The 20,874-nt window shown below is 38.4% G+C and overlaps 1 protein-coding gene across 4 annotated transcripts in view; it reads left to right on the top strand.

Moving 5' to 3' along the window:
- Positions 1-1,494: 1,494 nt before the first annotated feature.
- The window catches only part of SAXO6 (stabilizer of axonemal microtubules 6), a 31,480-nt gene continuing 12,100 nt past the window's right edge, over positions 1,495-20,874 (top strand). The window contains exons 1-9 of one of the 4 annotated variants that reach the window (XM_026699918.2): positions 1,495-1,668; positions 5,556-5,670; positions 9,518-9,882; positions 11,166-11,300; positions 11,783-11,953; positions 12,811-12,932; positions 16,972-17,071; positions 19,718-19,756; positions 20,096-20,271. In XM_026699918.2, the coding sequence (XP_026555703.1) occupies positions 1,651-1,668; positions 5,556-5,670; positions 9,518-9,882; positions 11,166-11,300; positions 11,783-11,953; positions 12,811-12,932; positions 16,972-17,071; positions 19,718-19,756; positions 20,096-20,271 (1,241 nt within the window). In that variant the 5' untranslated portion in view covers positions 1,495-1,650. The other 3 variants (XM_026699909.2, XM_087935583.1, XM_087935581.1) reach the window with 3 other exon arrangements.

The raw sequence follows: 20,874 nt of genomic DNA, 5'->3' as shown, positions 1-20,874 counted from the left end.
TTAAATCCTGGCCGCTGCTTGCTTGTAGGAGGTGGGACAAGGCACAGGTGTAAAAAACTGGGGGGAAGCGGGGTGTAGCTGCCCCCGCCATGCCCTCTTACTGGAGGACTGCTGCAGCTAGGCCTCCCACACTGCCAGACTTATTCTGAAGCCACTTGTGGCCAGAAACCACATGGCACATTGCACCAGTGCTGCTACTTGTAGAACACAAGGCTTGTCGCACCAGTGCTGCTGCTCGCACGTGCAATAACACAACACACCATACAACCTCCTGCCATGAGTGTCTGCAAACAGAACTCAGGAAGTGGTGCGACAGGTGTCAGGGCATGGAAGGCGTGGCTGCGGTGGTTTTAAGTTGGTATCACATGACCACAGGGTTATCGTAACTGTCTTAAGTGTGAAAACCGGTCATAAGTCAGTTTTTCCAGTGCCATTGTAACTTGGTCACTAAATGAATGGTTGTAAATTGAGCTTAAAAGTTTGTATAGGTACAGACATAACATCTGACAGGGTTATCAGTTATTTGGGAAAAGGAGGACATGTTCCCTCCGCAGACAGCCTTAAAATTAAATATTGTCTGGTATTATTTTGGACTGTTTTAATAGTAGCCATTAAAACATTTATGAATGTGCCACTGTAAATTGTTTTTCTTTTCCTTGCCTATTGAGACTCACAGCCTAGATTTACATTATTTCCTGATTCCATCCCCTTGTTTCTTTCAATCTGCACCCTTCATATGTATGATTACTGTAGTCTGTAAACCACATGACTCATGTTTCTATGGTGAAGAAAAGCATGTTTTTCTGAATACTTTATCATCACTAGCACGTTCTTGAAAACAAAAATGTACTGGAAAGATTCAGCAAGTCAAAAAAATTCAGTTTTCTTGTAAAAGTGATTTTATATACATGTAGGTCTAAATACATTTTTTTCGGGTTTTTCAATGTAATTTTTGTTGCAGATGACAAGAGATTAAGCAGTTGGTGTGTCCTGCTTTACCCCATTCATCCTCCTCCTCTCCAATTCTCTAAATCCTCCTTAGCTTCAATAAATATCCGGTAATCCTCACTCGAATCTCTTTCCAAGACTTTTACAACTAAGCAACGTAGAAGGGAAGCGGTATTAATTACACATTAATTACACATGCGAGTATTGCCCATCTCTGTCTCATTTTATCTCAGCAATCTGATTTGGGGTAAATATCGTAAGGCCATCCCATTCACCATTATTTATTTGGGCACGAATCCGAGTATAAACCCACCTTATCCTACAGCGGTTACAACCACTTAGGAGGAATAAAAGACGATTATAGAGATCTCTCCAAGAGAGAAGAGATCAACATTAAGCCGCCCTTCCCCTCGCATGCGGCAAAGAAAGCGCTCCAGCTCGGCACTGCCCCACCGGTAGTTGGAAAGGGCAGAGCCAGAGGGGCGGCGAAGGCAACCCGCGTGCAGGCTCTGATTGGTGGCTTCTCGCGCAGGCGTCCAAGGGCCGGAGCCAAGTAGGCCGCGGGGCTTTTTGTCAAGGAAACGCCAGTGTTTACGGCTGTTGAGTCCTCCTCTGCTCCCATCGCAACCGCCTTTTTTTTTTTTCCGTAGAAGACTTGCAGGTTTTCGTTGCCCACGTCTCGTTCCAGCCAGGCGAAGAATCATGCCTGTACGCTGGAAGGTGAGAGGGGGGGGCTGCCGCCGTGTCCTCAGCGAGAGGCTTCTCCCCTCTTTCGCTCAGCAACTTTAAGCTAGAACAAGCGCTCAGCTTCTGTTCTCTCCTCTCCTCTCCTCCCCTCGCGCATATTTGGTATTGGCCGTTGTGTTATTGGTCGTTTCAAGAGAAGCGCTCATTGTCGCCGCTCCGGGGGGGTTGTTCCCTCTCCTCCACCAAATAACTCGGGTCGGCGGCGGTTGGTTGTCTCGCTGACCTTTCGCCGAGTGGACTAAGTGGACCCCAGGATAGGAAGGAAGAGAGTTCAGTAGCCTATCTGAGTTAGTATGTGGTTACCAACGGGAATGAGCTGGCATGGGAAACTGGGATCGGTGGTAAGTCTTAAGGCTGGGGCTCTCCTTATTCAGGGTCCTTATTCAGGTGTTAAAAGCTGTACGACGACGGGAAAGTCCATTGTTTGCTTTGCTTGGGCTCAGATGGAAAGAATTATAGTATAACAATAAATTAGTCTAATGCCTATCAATACATTTAAAATTGGAGCCTGCCAAAGGAAAAGGTGGGAATGTTAGATAAAGGCAAGGATAGTATCATAATTCAATTGTATCGTTTAGTATAGAAGATGACTATCTTTGCATCTTGGGCATGATATATGGTCTATCCCAGTGTGTTACTGAAATGAATTGGAACAGCCCAAGAATGTAGCAGAAAACCTCTTGAATATTTGTGGGATGAGTTGAGCTGTGGGAAGTGTTACTTGGACTCTTCGCTTCGAGTTTGGAGAGGTGGTGAATTGAATATGACATGATGTCCTAAATTTGTGGAAATAAGGATGACAGTGTAACCATTGTGAGTGATAAAGATAAAAAAATACATAATTCAGTTTGCAGTAGTTCAGACAAAAGCTAATTTACAAAGCCACTGAAGTATGAAATAAAGAGAAAGCTGAGTGGCTTTTAAGAAAAAGACACAATTTTTAAGGCATTTGAAATACAAATGAATATTTATGTTTAACACTTTCACAAGCAATAAAAAATACATTGCACTTGCATATAGCTTATACAAACATTTTGTGCCTTTTAATTTATTTTTTCCTGCTGATATTAATCCATTTTATTTTCTCTGCAGGTACAACATGTGTAAGATTGGCAGGTTTCAGATTTATTGTTACACAGTAGAATTTTACCCATAACAGTAGTGTATAAACATAGGTTGAAACATACAGCATATTAGCAATGACAATTGGATCCAGCAACTTTGTTGTTAAGAAGAAAATCATACAACTTCTGATAGGCTTATGATGTCTTTCCCATTTGGTCAGTAAGCAAATCAATGTTTAATGACCACCCCCAAATCATACTAATTAAACAAGACATGATGTGACTGATTTGCTTCTTTGTTCTCTATTAACTGCGTGTTGCAAGCCTGTTGGGAAGCTTGCAAAATGGTAATCACATGACTACGGACACTGGTAGTTATAAATGCATGTTGATTGTGAAGTGCTCAAATGATGATCACATTAATGTGAGATGTGACAGTTGTAAATGCAAGGACTGATCACAAAGCTGGGTCTTTTTAACACAGTGGTCAATTCAAACTGTTGCTAAACAAAGTTCTCTACTGAATCCAAACAATAGAAGTTCATTCCAACTTTATAAGAAGTGATCCCTCATCTAAACAGACCTCTCCAACCTTAATTTCAGAGTTGGAATAATCTATTTCAATATTGGAATACATCTGATAAGTTTGGAATGGCTTTGGAATGAAATATTTAAGAGTTGAGACTTTGCAACCTTGAAATACTACTCATGCCTCTAGAAACAGCCTGTAGTCCTTCAAGAACAGCTTCTTTCATCAATACTATCCCAAAATTTGGATCTTGGAGATTTGGATTTTAATTTTCTTTATTAGTTCAGGTTATATTCTTTCAGTTTGATGTACTGTCTTGTAATTATCCTAACCCAGCCCTAAACCTATAAAGTACTTTATAAATACAAAAAGAAAACTCCGTACCTGTGTTATTCCACTTGTTTCAATCTTTTATCCAGTAGAGATGAGTGAGTAGTCAGGAGTAGAGCATTAATTCACATTTTTCTTGTTGTAAACCTAGCATTGGAACCAATTAAGTTATGAAAGAAAGGAAACCCACTTTATATACTGTATAGAAATACAATCCTCCCTCTCTCTGTTTAATAGACTTTTGCTCACTATTCACTTTTATTCTCCTGTAAATAATGAAATATTACTTAAAGAATATTAATATGGAATATTAAACTACCTACAGAAAAGATCTCGAGAAGTATTCTTAAAAATTATGGGTGGTTAATTAAAGAGCATGTTATATCAGAATTTGTGAAGAATAATCAAAGTGCCTTATGAAACCTGAGCTTTATCATTGGCTTCTGATATAGGAAATTTGAGAGCAGTTAAATAAAAAGGGAGGGAAAGTAAGAAAATAATAAGAAAAACCAAAGAGGAGACTGGCTTGTTCACTGCCCAAATAGCTTGTATAGTATTTCATAAAAGAGTACCTAACTATTAGATGTGGTATGAAACACATTTTTTAATGGTTTTTGTTTATTAATATGTGGCATCCTGCAGATGAAATTACCTATTACGTGCAAAAATGCATCATGTCATAAAAATATTTTTTACTCAGTAGCTGAACATAATTTCAGATTGCTTTTAAAATTAAGTCTAATCCTTGGAAAATTAACCAGCTCCTACAATTTCCACAATGAAGCTAATGTCGCCTTATAAATTGGACAAAATATAAACCAAATTTGCAGTTTCTAGTCTCGCTGTTATGTTTTAAGTTATAAGTGCAGCATCATGTTATTAAGAGTATAATTCCCATCTGTAAGCAAATGGTTATTCTTGCCAAAACAGGGCTTCTGACAGATAATGTGCTGTATAGAACAATATATATGATGATGCGGAATGACTTTTTGTTCTAATATGTACTATAGCCCTATAGAATTATGTTTATAATTCCCTTTAATTGTAAATTAATAGAACAGTTATAAAAAAAGGACTTACCCATCCAGACTCTTTAAAAAAAAGCTTTAAGAAAAGCTAGTTGCTCTAAAATCTCAATACATGACTATTTATCAACCTTTTGAAATAACAGCTGCCCCAGACAAAGTGACTTATGACTTGTACTTTGCATTTATGACCATCTCATTATTACTATTGTCATTTGATTGCAACTTGAGCACTTAGCAACAGGATTTCATTTATGACCATTTTCAGCATCCTGTAATCATAGTCACAATTTGCAATCTTTTTTTGCCAATTTTTGGTAAAAAAAGGCAACTGGGGTAACTGGATTTGATTAATGATGACATGATTTACTTAATGACCTTGATTATTTGCTTAATGACTGTAATGTAAAATCAGGTCAATTCAATTTATGACTGTAGTGACAATGGCAGAAATTCTGCTCCCAATTGTGATTGTAAATCAAGGAGTACATATATAATCTCAAACATGATGTGAAGTTAGATTCTGATGATTAAGTAATCTGAAGTACAAATTTAATAAATTTTGTTTCCTTTCTACAAGACATTTCTTATTAGTACTAAAGTAAATGTTACTATACGAAGGAACTGCGTATAATAATAAGCTACTTAAGGAAATAAGATAGGCATATTCAAAGTGTGAATGTAACTGAATTTATGCAAATATATGATAGTAGATTCAGGTAGAGTCAAATCATATAAATAGGAAAACCTGTTGGTGAAATATTTTGTCTTTATTTTTTACTGTTATGAAAGATGATTTGACCTTTTCATGTCAAGTAAAAATGCTTACATCAATTCTTCCAGGTTGTGACTTTATTGAGTTTGGAAGAAATAAGGCATAAAATTACTATTTTGCATTTTATATTATTGTAGGGATTAAGTGAGTACAAAAGAAACTTCAAATGGAAGCAGTCAGAACAGCCTATACACTGCAATTCTACACATGGACAAAAGTGCCAATGGGCTGGCCTTCGATCAGATGAATTTGGTGAGACAAATATTTTATTATGTATTTCTTGTAAAAGAAATACTTGCAATAGTTACTGCTTTTTACATACTAATTATCCAGATTTCATCAAATAAATTTTATCATGCAGTAGGGATAAACACAGTTTCGTAGTTTGGGTTCATAAGATTCCATTAGATACCATTAAAAACACAGCAATTTTAGATACTAAATTAACTTGGTTCCTGTTAAGATTGAAGGAGAATATACACTGCTCAAAAAAATAAAGGGAACACTTAAACAACACAGTGTAACTCCAAGTCAATCACACTTCTGTGAAATCAAACTGTCCACAGGTAGCAACACTGATTGACAATCAATTTCACATGCTGTTGTGCAAATGGAATAGACAACAGGTGGAAAGCATAGGCAGTTAGCAAGACCTCCCCAATAAAGGAGTGGATCTGCAGGTGGTGACCACAGACCACTTCTCAGTTCCTATGCTTTCTGGCTGATGGTTTGGTCACTTTTGAATGCTGGCGGTGCTTTCCCTCTAGTGGTAGCATGAGACAGAGTCTACAACCCACACAAGTGGCTCAGGTAGTGCAGCTCATCCAGGATGGCACATCAATGCGAGCTGTGGCAAGAAGGTTTGCTGTGTCTGTCAGCATAGTGTCCAGAGCATGGAGGCGCTATCAGGAGACAGGCCAGTACATCAGGAGACGTGGAGGAGACCGTAGAAGGGCAACAACCCAGCATCAGGACCACTACCTCTGCCTTTGTGCAAGGAAGGAGGAGGAGCACTGCTGTGCCCTGCAAAATGACCTCCAGTGGGCCACAAATGTGCATGTGGCTGCTCAAACGGTCAGAAACAGACTCCATGAGGGTGGTATGAGGGCCTGACGTCCACAGGTGGAGGTTGTGCTTACAGCCCAACACCGTACAGGACGTTTGGCATTTGCCAGAGAACACCAAGATTAGCAAATTCGCCACTGGCGCCCTGTGCTCTTCACAGATGAAAGCAGGTTCACGCTGAGTACAAGTGACAGACGTGACAGGGTCTGGAGATGCCATGGAGAATGTTCTGCTGCCTGCAACATCCTCCAGCATGACGGGTTTGGCAGTGGGTCAGTAATGGTGTGGGGTGGCATTTCTTTAGGGGGCTGCACAGCCCTCCATGTGCTCGCCAGAGATAGCCTGACTGCCATTAGGTACCGAGATGAGATCCTCAGACCTCTTGTGAGACCATATGCTAGTGTGGTTGGCCCTGGGTTCCTCCTAATGCACGACAATGCTAGACCTCATGTGGCTGGAGTGTGTCAGCAGTTCCTGCAAGATGAAGGCATTGATGCTATGGACTGGCCCACCCGTTCCCCAGACCTGAACCCAATTGAGCACATCTGGGACATCATGTCTCGCTCCATCCACCAACGCCACGTTGCACCATAGACTGTCCAGGAGTTGGGGGATGCTTTAGTCCAGGTGTGGGAGGAGATCCCACAGGAGACCATCCGCCCCCTCATCAGGAGCATGCCCAGGCGTTGTAGGGAGGTCATACAGGCACGTGGAGGCCACACATTACTGAGCCTCATTTTGACTTGTTTTAAGGACATTACATCAAAGTTGGATCAGCCTGTAGTGTTTTTTTCCACTTTAATTTTGAGTGTAACTCCAAATCCAGACCTCCATGGGTTGCTAAATTTAATTTCCATTGATAATTTTTATGTGATTTTGTTGTCAGCACATTCAACTATGTAATGAACAAAGTATTTAATAAGAATATTTCATTCATTCAAATCTAGGATGTCTTATTTTTGTGTTCCCTTTATTTTTTTGAGCACTGTACTTAGATATTTGGTCAAAAGAATTAATTCTTCGTTGTTTGATATGTATTTGGCAATAAAAAAACAGTAAGACTGAAGGTTAATATACTAATAGGCAGTGGTGGTATTCAGCCGGTTTGCACGAGTTCGGGAGAATCAGTAGCAATGATTTGGCCTGGGTTGCTGAACTGGTAGCGACTTCTGGCAGGCCACATCCCTGACTCAGTCACCTGGTCATTGCTCTCTCACCCCTTCTGGCTGCTTGATGGTCGCTCACCTTTTCTGGGTGCTCAATGCTTGCCCTGCCCACCCCGCCCTATATATGTTGCCTTCACCATGTGGTCCAGCTAATGGTCTCTCCAGTTGCCTTGCTGATGCCCGGTCAGCTCTGCTCACCAAAGGTAAGCAATGAATGCCACCCGCTTACTCTTTGGGAGCCCCGGCCAGGGATGCGCTATTCCCAGAGGCCCTGGAGCCGCTGCCTGCCTTGGCCGGGTTGAGGAATGTGTGATTCCCCGATTCTGATCTTTGACCGGAGCCACCACCTGCTCGCTACCCGCTCTCCCTTAAGTGCGACACATCACCCAGTTTCCCCTCCTTCAGAGGCCTGGCCCTTAATCTCCTCACTTCTGCCCCTACAACTGCCTCTTTCGTCGTCTGTAGCCAAAACCTTACCTCCCCACTGTAGCTAGTTTCCAGGGAAGGCAAGCCCGGGCTGAGAGCTGCTGGGCTCCCCACTAGCCCACATCTCGCCCCCCTTGTGAGGTGCCTGCGACCGCTGCCTCTTTTTTGTGTGTGTGAGAAGCCTCTCTGCTGATGCCTCTTTGCCAGCCAGAACTGAGCTGGCTGTTTGCAGGCTTCTTATGCTGAAAAAAAGTGACAGTGGCTGCAGGCTTCTTGCACCGAAAACTACCGGCCTCCGCTTTTCGAACATGCCAAAAAAGTGGCAGTCCCAACGTCATCGCTGCCCTGTTCTTCGCACCAGCCATGCACTCCATTGCCTGCTGTGGCGGAGGAACTTCGCTGGGCAAGCAGCAGGCAATGGTGTGCACCCCGGAGCAAAGAACAGGGCAGCAAGTCCCAGCTTTTTCTTCTTTGCCAGCTGGAACAGAGCCAACCCATCTTCTAGCAGAAGGTCCTGGGACCTCACATGTGCACACATGAGGCCGGGACCTTCTGCGAGGAGATGGTGCGTGGGTGAGTCCCTCCAGCACCGTGAGATGTACACACGCTCTGTGTATGTCCGAGAAGGAGGAGAAGACTTGGGTGAACTTTTATGCCTCCCTTCGCTCTGCTGCTGCTCGGAAGGCAGCTGCTCCAGCTTGTCCTTTAAGGTACTTCGACATGGAAGGGGGACCAAAAAGGGACAGGCAGGGTGCAGGAGCTGCCTTCCGACTCCAAGCCTAGACTCACCATGTTGTCCCCCTGCCAAGAAGCCTGCAGCTGCCACCTCTTTGCTGGCAGGCAAATCCTGTAGCTGCTGCTCCCATCTTAGTTCCGGCAAAAAGTGGCGCGAGAAACCTCCAGCCACCATTTCTTTGCTGGCAGGAGAATCTGCCGGTTCTGGCTGGCAAAGAAGCAGCAAAAACTGAAAGAGGGGAAATGGGGTGACGCATGTGACTGGTGAAGGGAGTGCGGCAGCATGCAGGATTAGGTCAGGCCTTTGACAGATTAGGCCAGGCCTGACTGGGCAAAAAATAGGTAGATAGGTAGAAAAAACTTTTTTTTTTCCTACCGGCTTCTGTGGGCGTGGCTTGGTGGAGGAGGTCATGTGACTGAGTGGGCGTGGGTGTGGGCGTGAGTGACTTCAAGTTGGACATGCCAATTCAGTCACATGACCTCCCCCACCAGGCCACTCCCACAGAACTGGTAGGGAAAAAAATTGAATACCACCACTGTTATTAGGTGTTATCCAAACTAAAAGAAGCATTTCTTTGATGAAATGTTTTTGTATATGACAGCTTGTTTATATTTTTCTTTTCTTCTGCATGCGTGCAAAAGAAATAGAGTGATGCTCAGGTTCTTTTTCAGAATTTTCAGAGTATTTGATATTACATATATTACAGGGATCACAAGAGAACCAAATTTTATTTCCAAGAGAAGAGTGCCTTATTATGACACACAAATTTCAAAATCTTTTCAATGGAATGGAGGTAATAGCTTGGAGAAAGATGCATTATCAGAATTGGAAGTCAATGAGCCAGTCGAATTGCACAAAACCAACAGCAAGGATGTTGAACTGAATAAGGACCCAATTGAGACACCGGATGCACCTAGGCTTCCTGAAAAACTGCATCTCAACTCTGCAGGATCTGGGCCTGAATCAACTGAAGCACTTAGAAGAAGCAAGAAGTCAGTGCCCCAAACTCCAGTGCATGAAAATAAAATATTAGCATCTACCCAAAAAGAATTAGGAAAAACAGATCATGGGGTAGGAAGTAAAAAACAAGTTTGATTTGATGTTGTGAGTTAAAGTTCATTGTAAACAATTCATTGTAACTTTGTTAATACGCACAATACAACCTTCCCTGCCTAGATGCATTCCAGATTCATGAACTTCAATTTGCAGAATTTTCCAGAGAGCCAGGATGGCAATTGCTGGAAATCAGAGCCTACACATCTGAAAAATGCTCAGTTCAGGAAAAGTAATCATTACACTAGGAGAGGTGCAAGAATCTTTGGATTCTAACGAAGGCTAAAGCAAGCAATCCCCTTGAGGGCTTGAAAAAAGAAGGAAGCCATATTTACAGAAAGACGGCTAAAATATCAGGTCAATAGAAAAAACACCAGAAAATTAAAGGATTATAAATAACATAAGAGAAAATCCAAGGAAGAAATATGAAGAAAATTGTAATGTTCTATAATTTTTTACTAAGAATTTAATCATACAAATTTGATAGATTTCCCCTAAACTCCCATATAAGCAATATAAATTAGCCAAAAGGAAAAACATAATAAAGAAGAAGCAGTCAAGAAAGCTAATGTTGACATAATGGTTTAAAATAATTGTTTACAGGTAGTCCTCAATTTATGACTACAATTGAGCCCAAAATTTATTGTTGCTAAATGAGAAATTCGTTAAGTGAGTTTTGTCCCATTTTACGATTTTTCTTGCCACATTTCTTAAGTGAATCACTGCAGTTGTTAAATTAGTAACACAGTTATTAAGTGAATCTGGCTTCCCCATTGACTTTGCTTGTCAAAATGTTGCAAAAGGTAATCATGTGACTCCGGGACACTGCAACCATCATAAATGTAAGTCAGTTGTCAAGCATCTGAATGTAAATCAGTGACCATGGGGAAGCTGCAACCATTGTAAATGTTAAAAATGGCTATAAGTAACTTTTTTGGGTGCCGTTGTAATTTCGAACAGCCACTAAACAAACTGTTGTAAGTTGAGGATTACCTGTCCACGTATATTGTTTCATTATTCAAGTAAATAAATTGCCACTGACTTTATGTGAGAGCCTAAATATTCCCAAAACTTCTGTCATGTTAAATCAAAGTTTAGTTTTGACAGCTAATGTTAATAGGACCAGGGTTTAGGCATAAAAAGTATGTTTCCATTTTTGTGTATAAGAATGCTTGCAGAATGTCATAATATACTTTGCTTTTATCAGCTTAGTTCATCTTAGTATTAATGATAAAAAAACTCTGATATTAGACCACAAAAAGAAATGACATTCTGAAGTTATTGTTAATGTCGATTGTCAGCTCAACAGAGTTCTACAGAGGAGGGCAGGCATGAATATTTCACGATCAAGAAGCTTCCCTAGAAGTTCTGAGTATCAAAGAGAGTTTGTTTGGAAAACCCCACAGAAGCTTTCTCCGGTCCTTGCAGCAGATCAGGTAACTAAGTATTTTAAGAAGTGTTTTCATTTTTGAAAAGTATAGCACAATTTTATAAAGTTTAATATAAAAACAAGCTCAATTTTGCTCAGTGATTTTCTTTGAAGGTAGATTAAAGTCTTAATAAAACAATGTTGTGATACTTGCTCCGTGCAGATTTACTATGCAGGATGTCTTCATTGGGGCTTTTTTTCAGTTATTGTTCGTTGTATTGCATTTTTTTTGTATTACATATATGCTGAATGCTCCATTTTGTTCTAAATATTGTATAATTGATTTTATTAGCTGACTTCTCAGGTATATACTGTTGTATTTTGAGTAGTATTGCCTGAAGGAAATGGCTGGATCATTCCATATCAACTGATTAAGACTTTTCTTCTCTGCAATAATGTAGCAGAGATTAAACATCACTAAGTCTCTTTAATTTCAGTGGCAAAGTTACTTAGTTTTACAAAAATATTAATGTATTTTATAAACCAAAGTTTATTCACAGATCAAGTCAATCCATTCCCCCATTTAAGTCTCCTGTTATTATCCCTGAAACTGAATATGAAAGGAATTTCAAACCTTCATCCTCTATAAAACAATTGAAACAATGCTTTCTGGAAGAGAGTGAATGTCCTAGATCTGAATCAGTGTCCTCTGGAGAAAAGGTGTTGTACTTCATTTATTACCTATTAAAGCATTACGTCCCTTTTCAATTAGCAGTTTCTATACTTAGAATTTCTAATTTGATTGATTCATTTTATGTTCTTGTCCTGGTGATTGTGACACATAAAGAAATGATACATGTTTTAAAAAGATTTTAAAAATATCACGTAGATTTTACTTTTTTTTAAAGTTCTTGATATTTTTGGTCTTATTCATTGAAATATTAAATATTAATTCAAACATTTCAAAATATATTTAAGGCTCAATCTTCATGCCATCAAGTCAAAATTAAAAACATGATATGACAGATATTTACAGACAGTGGTAGATGATTTGGCATGAATATATCAATAGAAACACTAATGGATCTAGAATATTGGGAATAGTATCTTAAGTAACCTAAGAGCCAATGAAGTAATAAAAATGTGAGTAAGTGTGAAAAACAGTCATTTTTATCAGTGCCATTGTAACATTGAATGGTCACTAAACAAGTGTTGTAAGTTGAGAACTATCTGTAATATGATAAATATTACGTACTTCATGATTTACATTTATGTCTATTTGTTTCTACTATTTTCTGATCATATTTCAATCAAATATAACTACATATTTTTACCAGCAGCATAGTATATTCAAATTATTTCTGACAATTATTGAGCTTTTGAAGTTCACGAATATCATACTAAGAGCTATAATCAGTAAGTGTTCTATTGGAAATTTTAAAATAATACAGTATTTATATACCATATAAAATTAAGATTAATCATTGTGTTTAGAAGTTAGATATTTAATAAAATATATATTTTAATAAATTATAATTTATAAAATCAACAATAAAGTGTTTTTGTTATTTTTTTAGAATGAAAAAAATAAAAACACTTCAAAGACCCCAGAAAATTCATTAAAACAAAATGAATTAGAAACAAAACAGAAAGAAGAAAAACAGAAACAGAAGTTGCTGTGTTCACGCAGATGTTTTAAGTAAGTGTAAACATATCAGAATATAAAATGCTTTGAATTCTCTTTTCACTACACATAGTTGTTTAAATACAGTCAACTTTGAAACGAGTAAAAGGAGTATTTTATTATCTCCTGATTATTCGGTCAGTTGAAATGCTTCCTTCCTTCCTTGTGTTTAAGAAATAGGGATTGCTTAATGTCTCCATATGAACCAATGGAGGATTTGGAGATTTCCTGATTCATCTTTTAGTTTATCTCTCTTAGCAAAGTTTATTCTATTCATTGACTTCTAAAATAGAAACCCAGTTTTGTGTACTGGTTCTGGTATTGCCTAGAAATATGGTATCCTTTTTTAAATTATTTTTTATTATGCAATGTCCATTGTTATATATAACATTTCCATATCCACAATGGCAGTGTACTATCTGGGTACAATCTCTTTTAAATTCAAATAACAAACCTTATACACACATTAATTGTAACCATTATTTACTCAATCTATTCATCATAATCTTCACTTATACTTGTTAAACAATTTCCATTATTTAATTAAACACTCTGTTCAGTTTTATCATATAGTTAATTAATACCAGACCTTATAAATATCACACTTGTCGCCATTATCCTCCAATCTATTAATCACATTTCCTTATCCCATTTATTCAACATTCATTATTTAGTTATACACTTACTTCATTTATATTTACATATCCTCCTTGATTTTAATTTTCTAACTTTTGCTTCTATTTTCTATTCTAACCATTGATAAAATAGTTCTCAAGTTAAAAAGTATTCAATGTCCTTCTTATCCTTGATCTTCAAAGTTAATCTATCCATTTCAGCACAATCTAATATTTTCTTTATTACGTTTTCCTCTGTAGGCATATTTTCATTTTTCCAATTATGTGTATACACAATTCTCACTGCTGTTATCACATGCAAAATTAAATATGTAATTCTTTTGCTATATTTTAAAATACCAAACAAAAAAATTTCTGATTTTAATATTTGTTGTTTTGTCATTTGTTCTAGCCACTGTTTTATTTTTGCCCAATATTTTTTTGCCATCGTGCAAGTCCACTACATATGATTTAAAACAGTGGTCCCGAACCTTTTTTGTACCACGGACCGGTACCGGCACCAGTACGCATGACCAAGGCAAGGCGAGCCAAGCAACTGGCCAGCCAGCCGGCCCCTGCTCCCTGCCACCTTCAACTCCTCCTTTGTACGTTCTCGCGGTTGATGGGCTTTTCGGGCTCTTTCTTAATCTCCTCCTAAGTAACGCGAGACTCCACCGCCATCGGGATGGCTCTTCGTTTGAAGCCGCCCCCCCCCTTCGAAACTAAGGCGCGAGGATTTCTTCAGCACCCAAATGCCACTTTCCAACCGACCGACAGGCTTACCCGGAAGCACTTTCTCAAGTGCCGTCGAAACAAGATGGTGGTGCCCAAGCAAAATAGGCGGCCTGGTACAAAATGATCCATGGACCGGTCCCAGTCTGGGGCCCGGTGGTTGGGGACCACTGATTTAAAGAAAACCAGTCAGGGGTGGTGTTCAGGGGGTTTGGACCAGTTCTTGCATCCAGGTAAGGAAAATGTTGACTGGTTCAGAGAACTGGTAGGGGAAATTTTGACTGGCCCCATCCACCCACCCCCACTTTTACCTTTCATCTCTCCTATATTCTGTTGTTTGTTAGCTCAGCTGATTCGCATGGCAGAGCAGATTGCCACGTCTCAGATGAGCTAAGAAACAGCTGATGGTGATGGTGTTGCATGCGTGAGAATTTGCGTGTTTGGTGTGACTGGCAACGTAAGAAACATGATAGTCATTGTTGCTGTTATCTACACGTGCGTTCGGTGCGCCCTGGGGAAAGTAAGGAACAGCTGATGGCCAATGTTTGTCCCATTTGTGCGTGAGCGGAGAGGGCAGGAGGCAGAAAAGTTTGGCCAAGTCTCCTCCTCCTCATTTTGTCAGTCCAAGGGCGAAGGGGAGGGGAAGGTACGTATGTAGGCAATCGCCCTGTCTCTGCAGCATCGGTCATGTGATTGAGTGGGTGTGGCCAACTCGACATCACAGCAAGGCGCTGCCTCACCTTGCTGTGAGTGATGTCAAGTTGACCACACCCACCCAGTCACATGACCATCTAGCCACACTACCAAGCCACGCCACAGAACCACAGAACTGGTAGTAGTAAATTTTGAATCCCACCACTGAACCAACCTGGTATCTGTTTACATTTCCAACATTTGGAATATATGTTTTGAAACATCTTTGCCATCCTTGCTGGAGGCAAATGCCACCTATAAAACATTCTATACAAATTTTCTTTATAAGCTGTTGACATTGTCAATTTATAATTTCTTTCTCAAAGTTTTTGCCATTTATCTAATTCTATAGTGTACCTGTTCTATCCTAGGCTTCCCCAAAAAGCACTAAGCCAACTCTTGAGTCCTGTCAAAACCTCTTTTATTAAACAAAGGTGAATTTAGTGCATTTACATTCAGCCAATGGCTTGGCAAACAGTCTTGCAAAGGTATACTAATTAGCTCAGACCTTATCTATACTGGAAAGCTGCCCAGTAAATATTTCCACATGTAGTGCTCACAGGGAAGGGCTGGGTTACACAGACAAATCTTCACGATTGAACAAACGAATAAACAAATGAGTTGTTTCCTGCAAAAGCCCCTCCCCTTTTGCTCCTCTTTTAATCCTGATGGGAGGGCCCATTCATTGTCCTCCTGTGGCCTTACTCCCATGTCGACCCTGAGTTCCTAATTGTTCCTTCCTTTTGGCAGCTCTGTGCATGTGTAGGCTGGGATCCGTCCCTAAAAATATCTGGTCTAGTTCTAAAGGTTCTTTATAAAATCCATACAATTTTGCATCTTTCTTGTATCTTGATTGTATTTGGATGAATAGCTAAATCAAACTATTCCAAGCTATACCAGGCTAAATCAATTCCTTCGTTTTCCAGTTCTTGTTTCGATTTTAATTTCCCTTGTTCATTTAGAATATCGTTATAATTTATATAATATAATTATATAATTTTTCCCAAGTCAACAACATTTGGATGAACTAGTGCGTCCATCTTGGATAGCCAGATTGGTATTTTCATATAATGTTTTTTTGTAATTATTTCCCATACTGAGAACAAAGCATTTCTAATATAATGTCTTTGGAAATAACTATGTATTTTATTTTTCCTATACCACATGAATGCATGGTACCCCAATTGAAAATCATGTCCTTCTAAGGACAGTACTCTTTTATTCCTCAGATTTATCCATCTTTTCACCCATGTGAGCATTGAGGCATAGTAATACAGCTTCCACTCTGATAACCCAAGTCCTGCCTTGTTTTTATCTTCTTGTAACATTGTCAGTTTTATTCTTGCTTTTTTCGCTTGCCAAATAAACTTTAAAATCAATTTGTTTAAATCCTCAAAGGGCTTTTTTTCAATTTTTAATTAATTAAAAATTGTTAATTCCATTGTTAATTTGTTAATTCCATTTTCTCTTTATAGTGCTGTTTTGTGGAGTTTTCTGCAGTTCTATTTCCATTCTTTTAAGATGATCTTGTAGTATTTTTGTTGTCGTTTTTTTTTCTTGTTTCTTTTTGCTATAGATGTTATGGCTGATCCTCGCATGTATGCTTTGGTCGTGTCCCACACATTTTGTAGTGGTTTCTTTTCTATTTTCTTTAAGGAAAAAGCCTCCCTCCCCCCATTATTTGTATAAACTCCTTATCCTTTAGTATAGCCTGGTTCAATGTCCATCTCAATTTCTTCCTTTGTCCCTTCCACCTGTTCTTGGATTATGATCTGCCCATTTGTTTGTTTGTATGTCAACCTTTTGAACATCTAGTCTCGTTCCTGATATTCTTGAGACCTATATATCTGTCTTGAAAAATTGCTTTCTGTTGAAGACACTGTCTTCCCACACAATGTTGTTTGTCTGAATTTCTGTTTTATTCTATGTATTACTTTGATATTTAGCATTCTTATTTCCCTACACAATTACAAAGTAATGTTTAAGTCTTCTTACTTTCAACTGTGTTTTTCTAGGAAAATGAACACAGAATATAGATCGAAATTCTTGTCTCCTAGTCAATACATCTATAAACAAGGAGCCTGGGTTCATGTCAGAAAAAATATACCTTATCAAGTGAGTATGTGATTATTTCTATGGAATTCATTTGAAAATTTTGATATTGTTCATCTTTTTAAAGTTATCCTTTTATTACATGCTATTGTATATTTTATAGATAGTATTATATGGCAGAAAAATGTAGAATAGAATATTTTTACTGAATATTGTAGAACAGTGGTTCTCAACCTGTGGGTCGCGGCCCCTTTGGGGGTCAAATGACCCTTTCACAGGGGTCGCATAAGACTATCACAAAACACATATTTTTGATGATCTTAGGAACTGAGCCATAATTTTATGTTTGGGGGTCACCACCACATGAACTGTATTAAAGGGTCGCGGCATTAGGAAGGTTGAGAACCACTGTGGTAAAACTTAAGTAATGCATTTAATCAGCTGCTGTTTTGTTTTTCTACTATAATATCTCCCTCATTTGATTTGAGGTCTAATGCAGGGGTGGGCTGCTGGGGGTTTGCAGTGGTTCGGGAGAGCCCCTAGCTAAGATTCTATGCAGTTTGGAGAACCCCTGAATCCCACTCCTGGCTGGCTCCACCCATCCCACCCCTCCCCTCCCAGGAGGTCCCACACGGCCCATTTTGGATGCAGGTAAGTACAGGGCATGCGCGGCGGCTTGGGGAGGATGAAAAACGGGCCTCCCAGAAGTTTGGGAAGGCTGGAAATGGGCCCTTTTCTGGCTTCCAGAGAGCCTCCGGAGCCAGGGAGACTGTTTTTGCCCTCCCGGAAGCTCGAGGAAAGCCTCCGAAGCTCAGGGAAACGCCACCCCATGGTGCAGGAGGCCGACTAGGCCACGCCCACCATGGCCATGCCCACTCAGCAACCAGGCAGAGAATCCTTTGCTAAAAATTTTAAAGCCCACTCCTGGTCTAAGGCAGCTCTTTCAGTTTTGATTGGTAAATGTGCTTTTGTCATTTTGTTGATTTTATTTTACTTTTCATGTATCTGCAGAAAACAAGATTGGACTCAGTTACTGAATAAGCAGTTTTGTTTTCAAATATTTCTCCATTAAAAGTTACAGAGGGTTTCCTGAATTAGTTGGAACTGGATTTCTGTAATCAAGAAGACTAAAATAGAGATTAGTTTCATGTGTTACATCTCTTTAATACTTTTTTATGTGCTGAAACTTTGGCATTCTATTTGTTATTAAATAGAGGAAATAATTAGCTTTTAGAGCAATCTGAAAAAAAACAACTGTCTTTTGCAAGTTCTCTGAAATTTTTCTCATCAACTGGTTTATTGAAAAGATGATTTTGAGTTTAGGATCATCGACAAAGAAGAAGACAATAAATAAATATTTAAACATAGAGAAAGATCCTACGTGATCCTGTGTGAACCATTTTTGAAGATCTCCCCTTATGTAAAGACCATATTACAAAAAGAGCAGAACCACATAAATTCACATTAATTGAATATTAAGAACTAATTAAGGAGAGAAAAATCTACTGCTATCTAGGATTCAACTGTAAACCTTCCAAGTAAGAGGTGAGCGTGTTCACCACTAGGCCATCTCACTGCTCTCTCCACAAAAAAAAGAGTGAGGGGGAGAAATAAGTGGACAGTGTGAAATAACTGGATAGCAAAGACAGTAAAGAGCAGAATGGTAACGTCCCTGGGAATCAAAGCTTTCTAGCAGGTTCTGTAGCAATGTGCTCATTCCCAGTGTTCAAGACTTTCTAAACTTTTCAATAACTCTCTCTCCTACCATAAATAATAATTAATCTTATTTAATAATTAATAATCTTCATTTTGAGTTAATATAGTAACATTTAATGTAAAATCTACAAAATGATATAGGAAATTGGTGGAGACACTAAATATTTTAATGCTATGAAACTAATCTTAATATAACTATTGTCCTGTTTTTGATGCTCTTGGGACATCTGTTAGTTTCTGTTTCTGTTATAATACTGTACTCTGCAATTTTTTTAAAAAATGAGAAATGCTGTTGTCACATTTTGAGGAGAGCCATATAAAGGAAACTACCATCGGCAGCTTCTGAAACAGCTGTTTGAGTTTTGCAAAGGATGGAGCTTTTTTAATCATTCAAAAAGAAATGCTTTATTTGTATTCTTGGGTATTGTGAAATAGAATTTGATTTGATGAAATAGTTGTGCTAGGTTATAAAATAATAAAAGGGGTGTGGCCTGTTGTGGAACAACCACCATTGAAGCTAATTCGAACTCCCTCACAAATAACAAAGAACCACAGAACAAAATCCAGAAATCTTCAATTTCTCTTCCCTTGGCTAAAGTCAGTATTCCCCAGGAAACCAGTAGTAAAAATGAGATTTATGGAACAGTAACAGAGGAGCAACTGTTTTATTTAGTTTGGTAGACTGATGCTATGGAAATAACAATATATATGTAAAAATGGAGTTGTTGCTGTTCATTATTCAGAAAATGTACTATGCATCATTTTACCATTTTAAAATATTTATTCAATCTGATGGATTAGAGTAATACTGTTCATTAGATATGCTATATTTTAAATTGAATTACACTTCTGTAGTGTGAACTCTAGGAGGCAGGATAATAATATAGTCATAGCAAAATGGAAGAAATCATTTTAGATTTTGAAGTAAATTTGTAATATTAATACAAAATTGGTAAGTAAATATGGTTTATTTTTTTTTATTCCTCTCCTCAGGGTTCTCAAAATACCCTAAATACCATGTGGTATATGGAGGTTGGTTATGTCTACATTTTTCATGTTTGGGGCAATTATAAAAATTATATTACAAATCATAAAATTTATGAATTGTAAAAAAAACCTATTGTTATATTAAGCATATGCATAGTTGGAGTCCTTTTGATGCTTGCTGAGTAATTTACTGACCAGTGATTGTTGGCATGACTGCTTAAAAGAAGCATTCTTTAAAAATATCTTTTCCTTCGATATTTGTGCTGCAATGTTTGTGCGTTGTCTGTGACATGCTGTTCTGTGCTGTGGGTGGTTGTTAATTAGCCAACAAAGTTGACCAAAAAACCCCTTCCATTAATAACAGTGTGAAATTTTCATAATCAGGTGAGAGAACTTCGAGAAAAAGCAGAAGCTTATAAGCAGAGGATACAAGGAACTCACTTTTCCAGAGATCATTTAAATCAAATCCTGTCAGATAACAATAGACTCTGGGATTTGTCCTCTGAATCCAGTGTGGAAGAAACTATGAGCAACAATATCAGAGCGCTTGACTTAGCAGGGTAAGAAATTAGACATGGAAGGTTGTGTTTTAAAAATGTGGTATTTTGGGATAGAAAATTAAACAAGGCTGGGCCTGGTTAATATTTAGATGGAAAACCTCCAGATAATCCCTTAGCTATAGGCTAGACTGGAATTTTTTTTTAAAAAGTATCTTAAAAGAAAGTGAAGATATATCAATCATTTACTGCATGAATATATCCATGAAGTCATTAAGATTCAGGCTACATCCAAAAACATTTTAACTACAATATGAGCATATTATTAAATATTTCTTGACTTTTGCATTTTTTTCAAAGTAAATTTGATTAAGAATATGTAAAATAAAGAAGTCCTTGAGTATTGTATTTAAGTGTGCATTTACGTGTACAGTAAGTGTACAGAGAATTCAAAAAGATTTTAGATACTCACAAAGATTGTCAAGCCCATAACTGTTTTCCCCCCTTTCCTTTATTTTAGCAGATTGCTAACATATATTGCAAAACTTCTTTGAAAATCTGGTTTCCATGTGACATGGAGATCTTTTCTTGATTTTCAGTTCAAGCCTCTACTGTCAGATAGCTATCGGTAGTTGTATAGTTCTCCTTTGGATTGCTTGATTATTA

The sequence above is a fragment of the Pseudonaja textilis genome, chromosome 5, assembly GCF_049901715.1.
Source record: "Pseudonaja textilis isolate UNSWEBS1 chromosome 5, rPseTex1.2, whole genome shotgun sequence".
In the NCBI taxonomy this organism is placed as follows: Eukaryota; Metazoa; Chordata; class Lepidosauria; order Squamata; family Elapidae; genus Pseudonaja; species Pseudonaja textilis.
The sequence above is the reverse complement of the archived record's forward strand: the minus strand, read 5'-3'. Positions and strand labels throughout refer to the sequence as shown.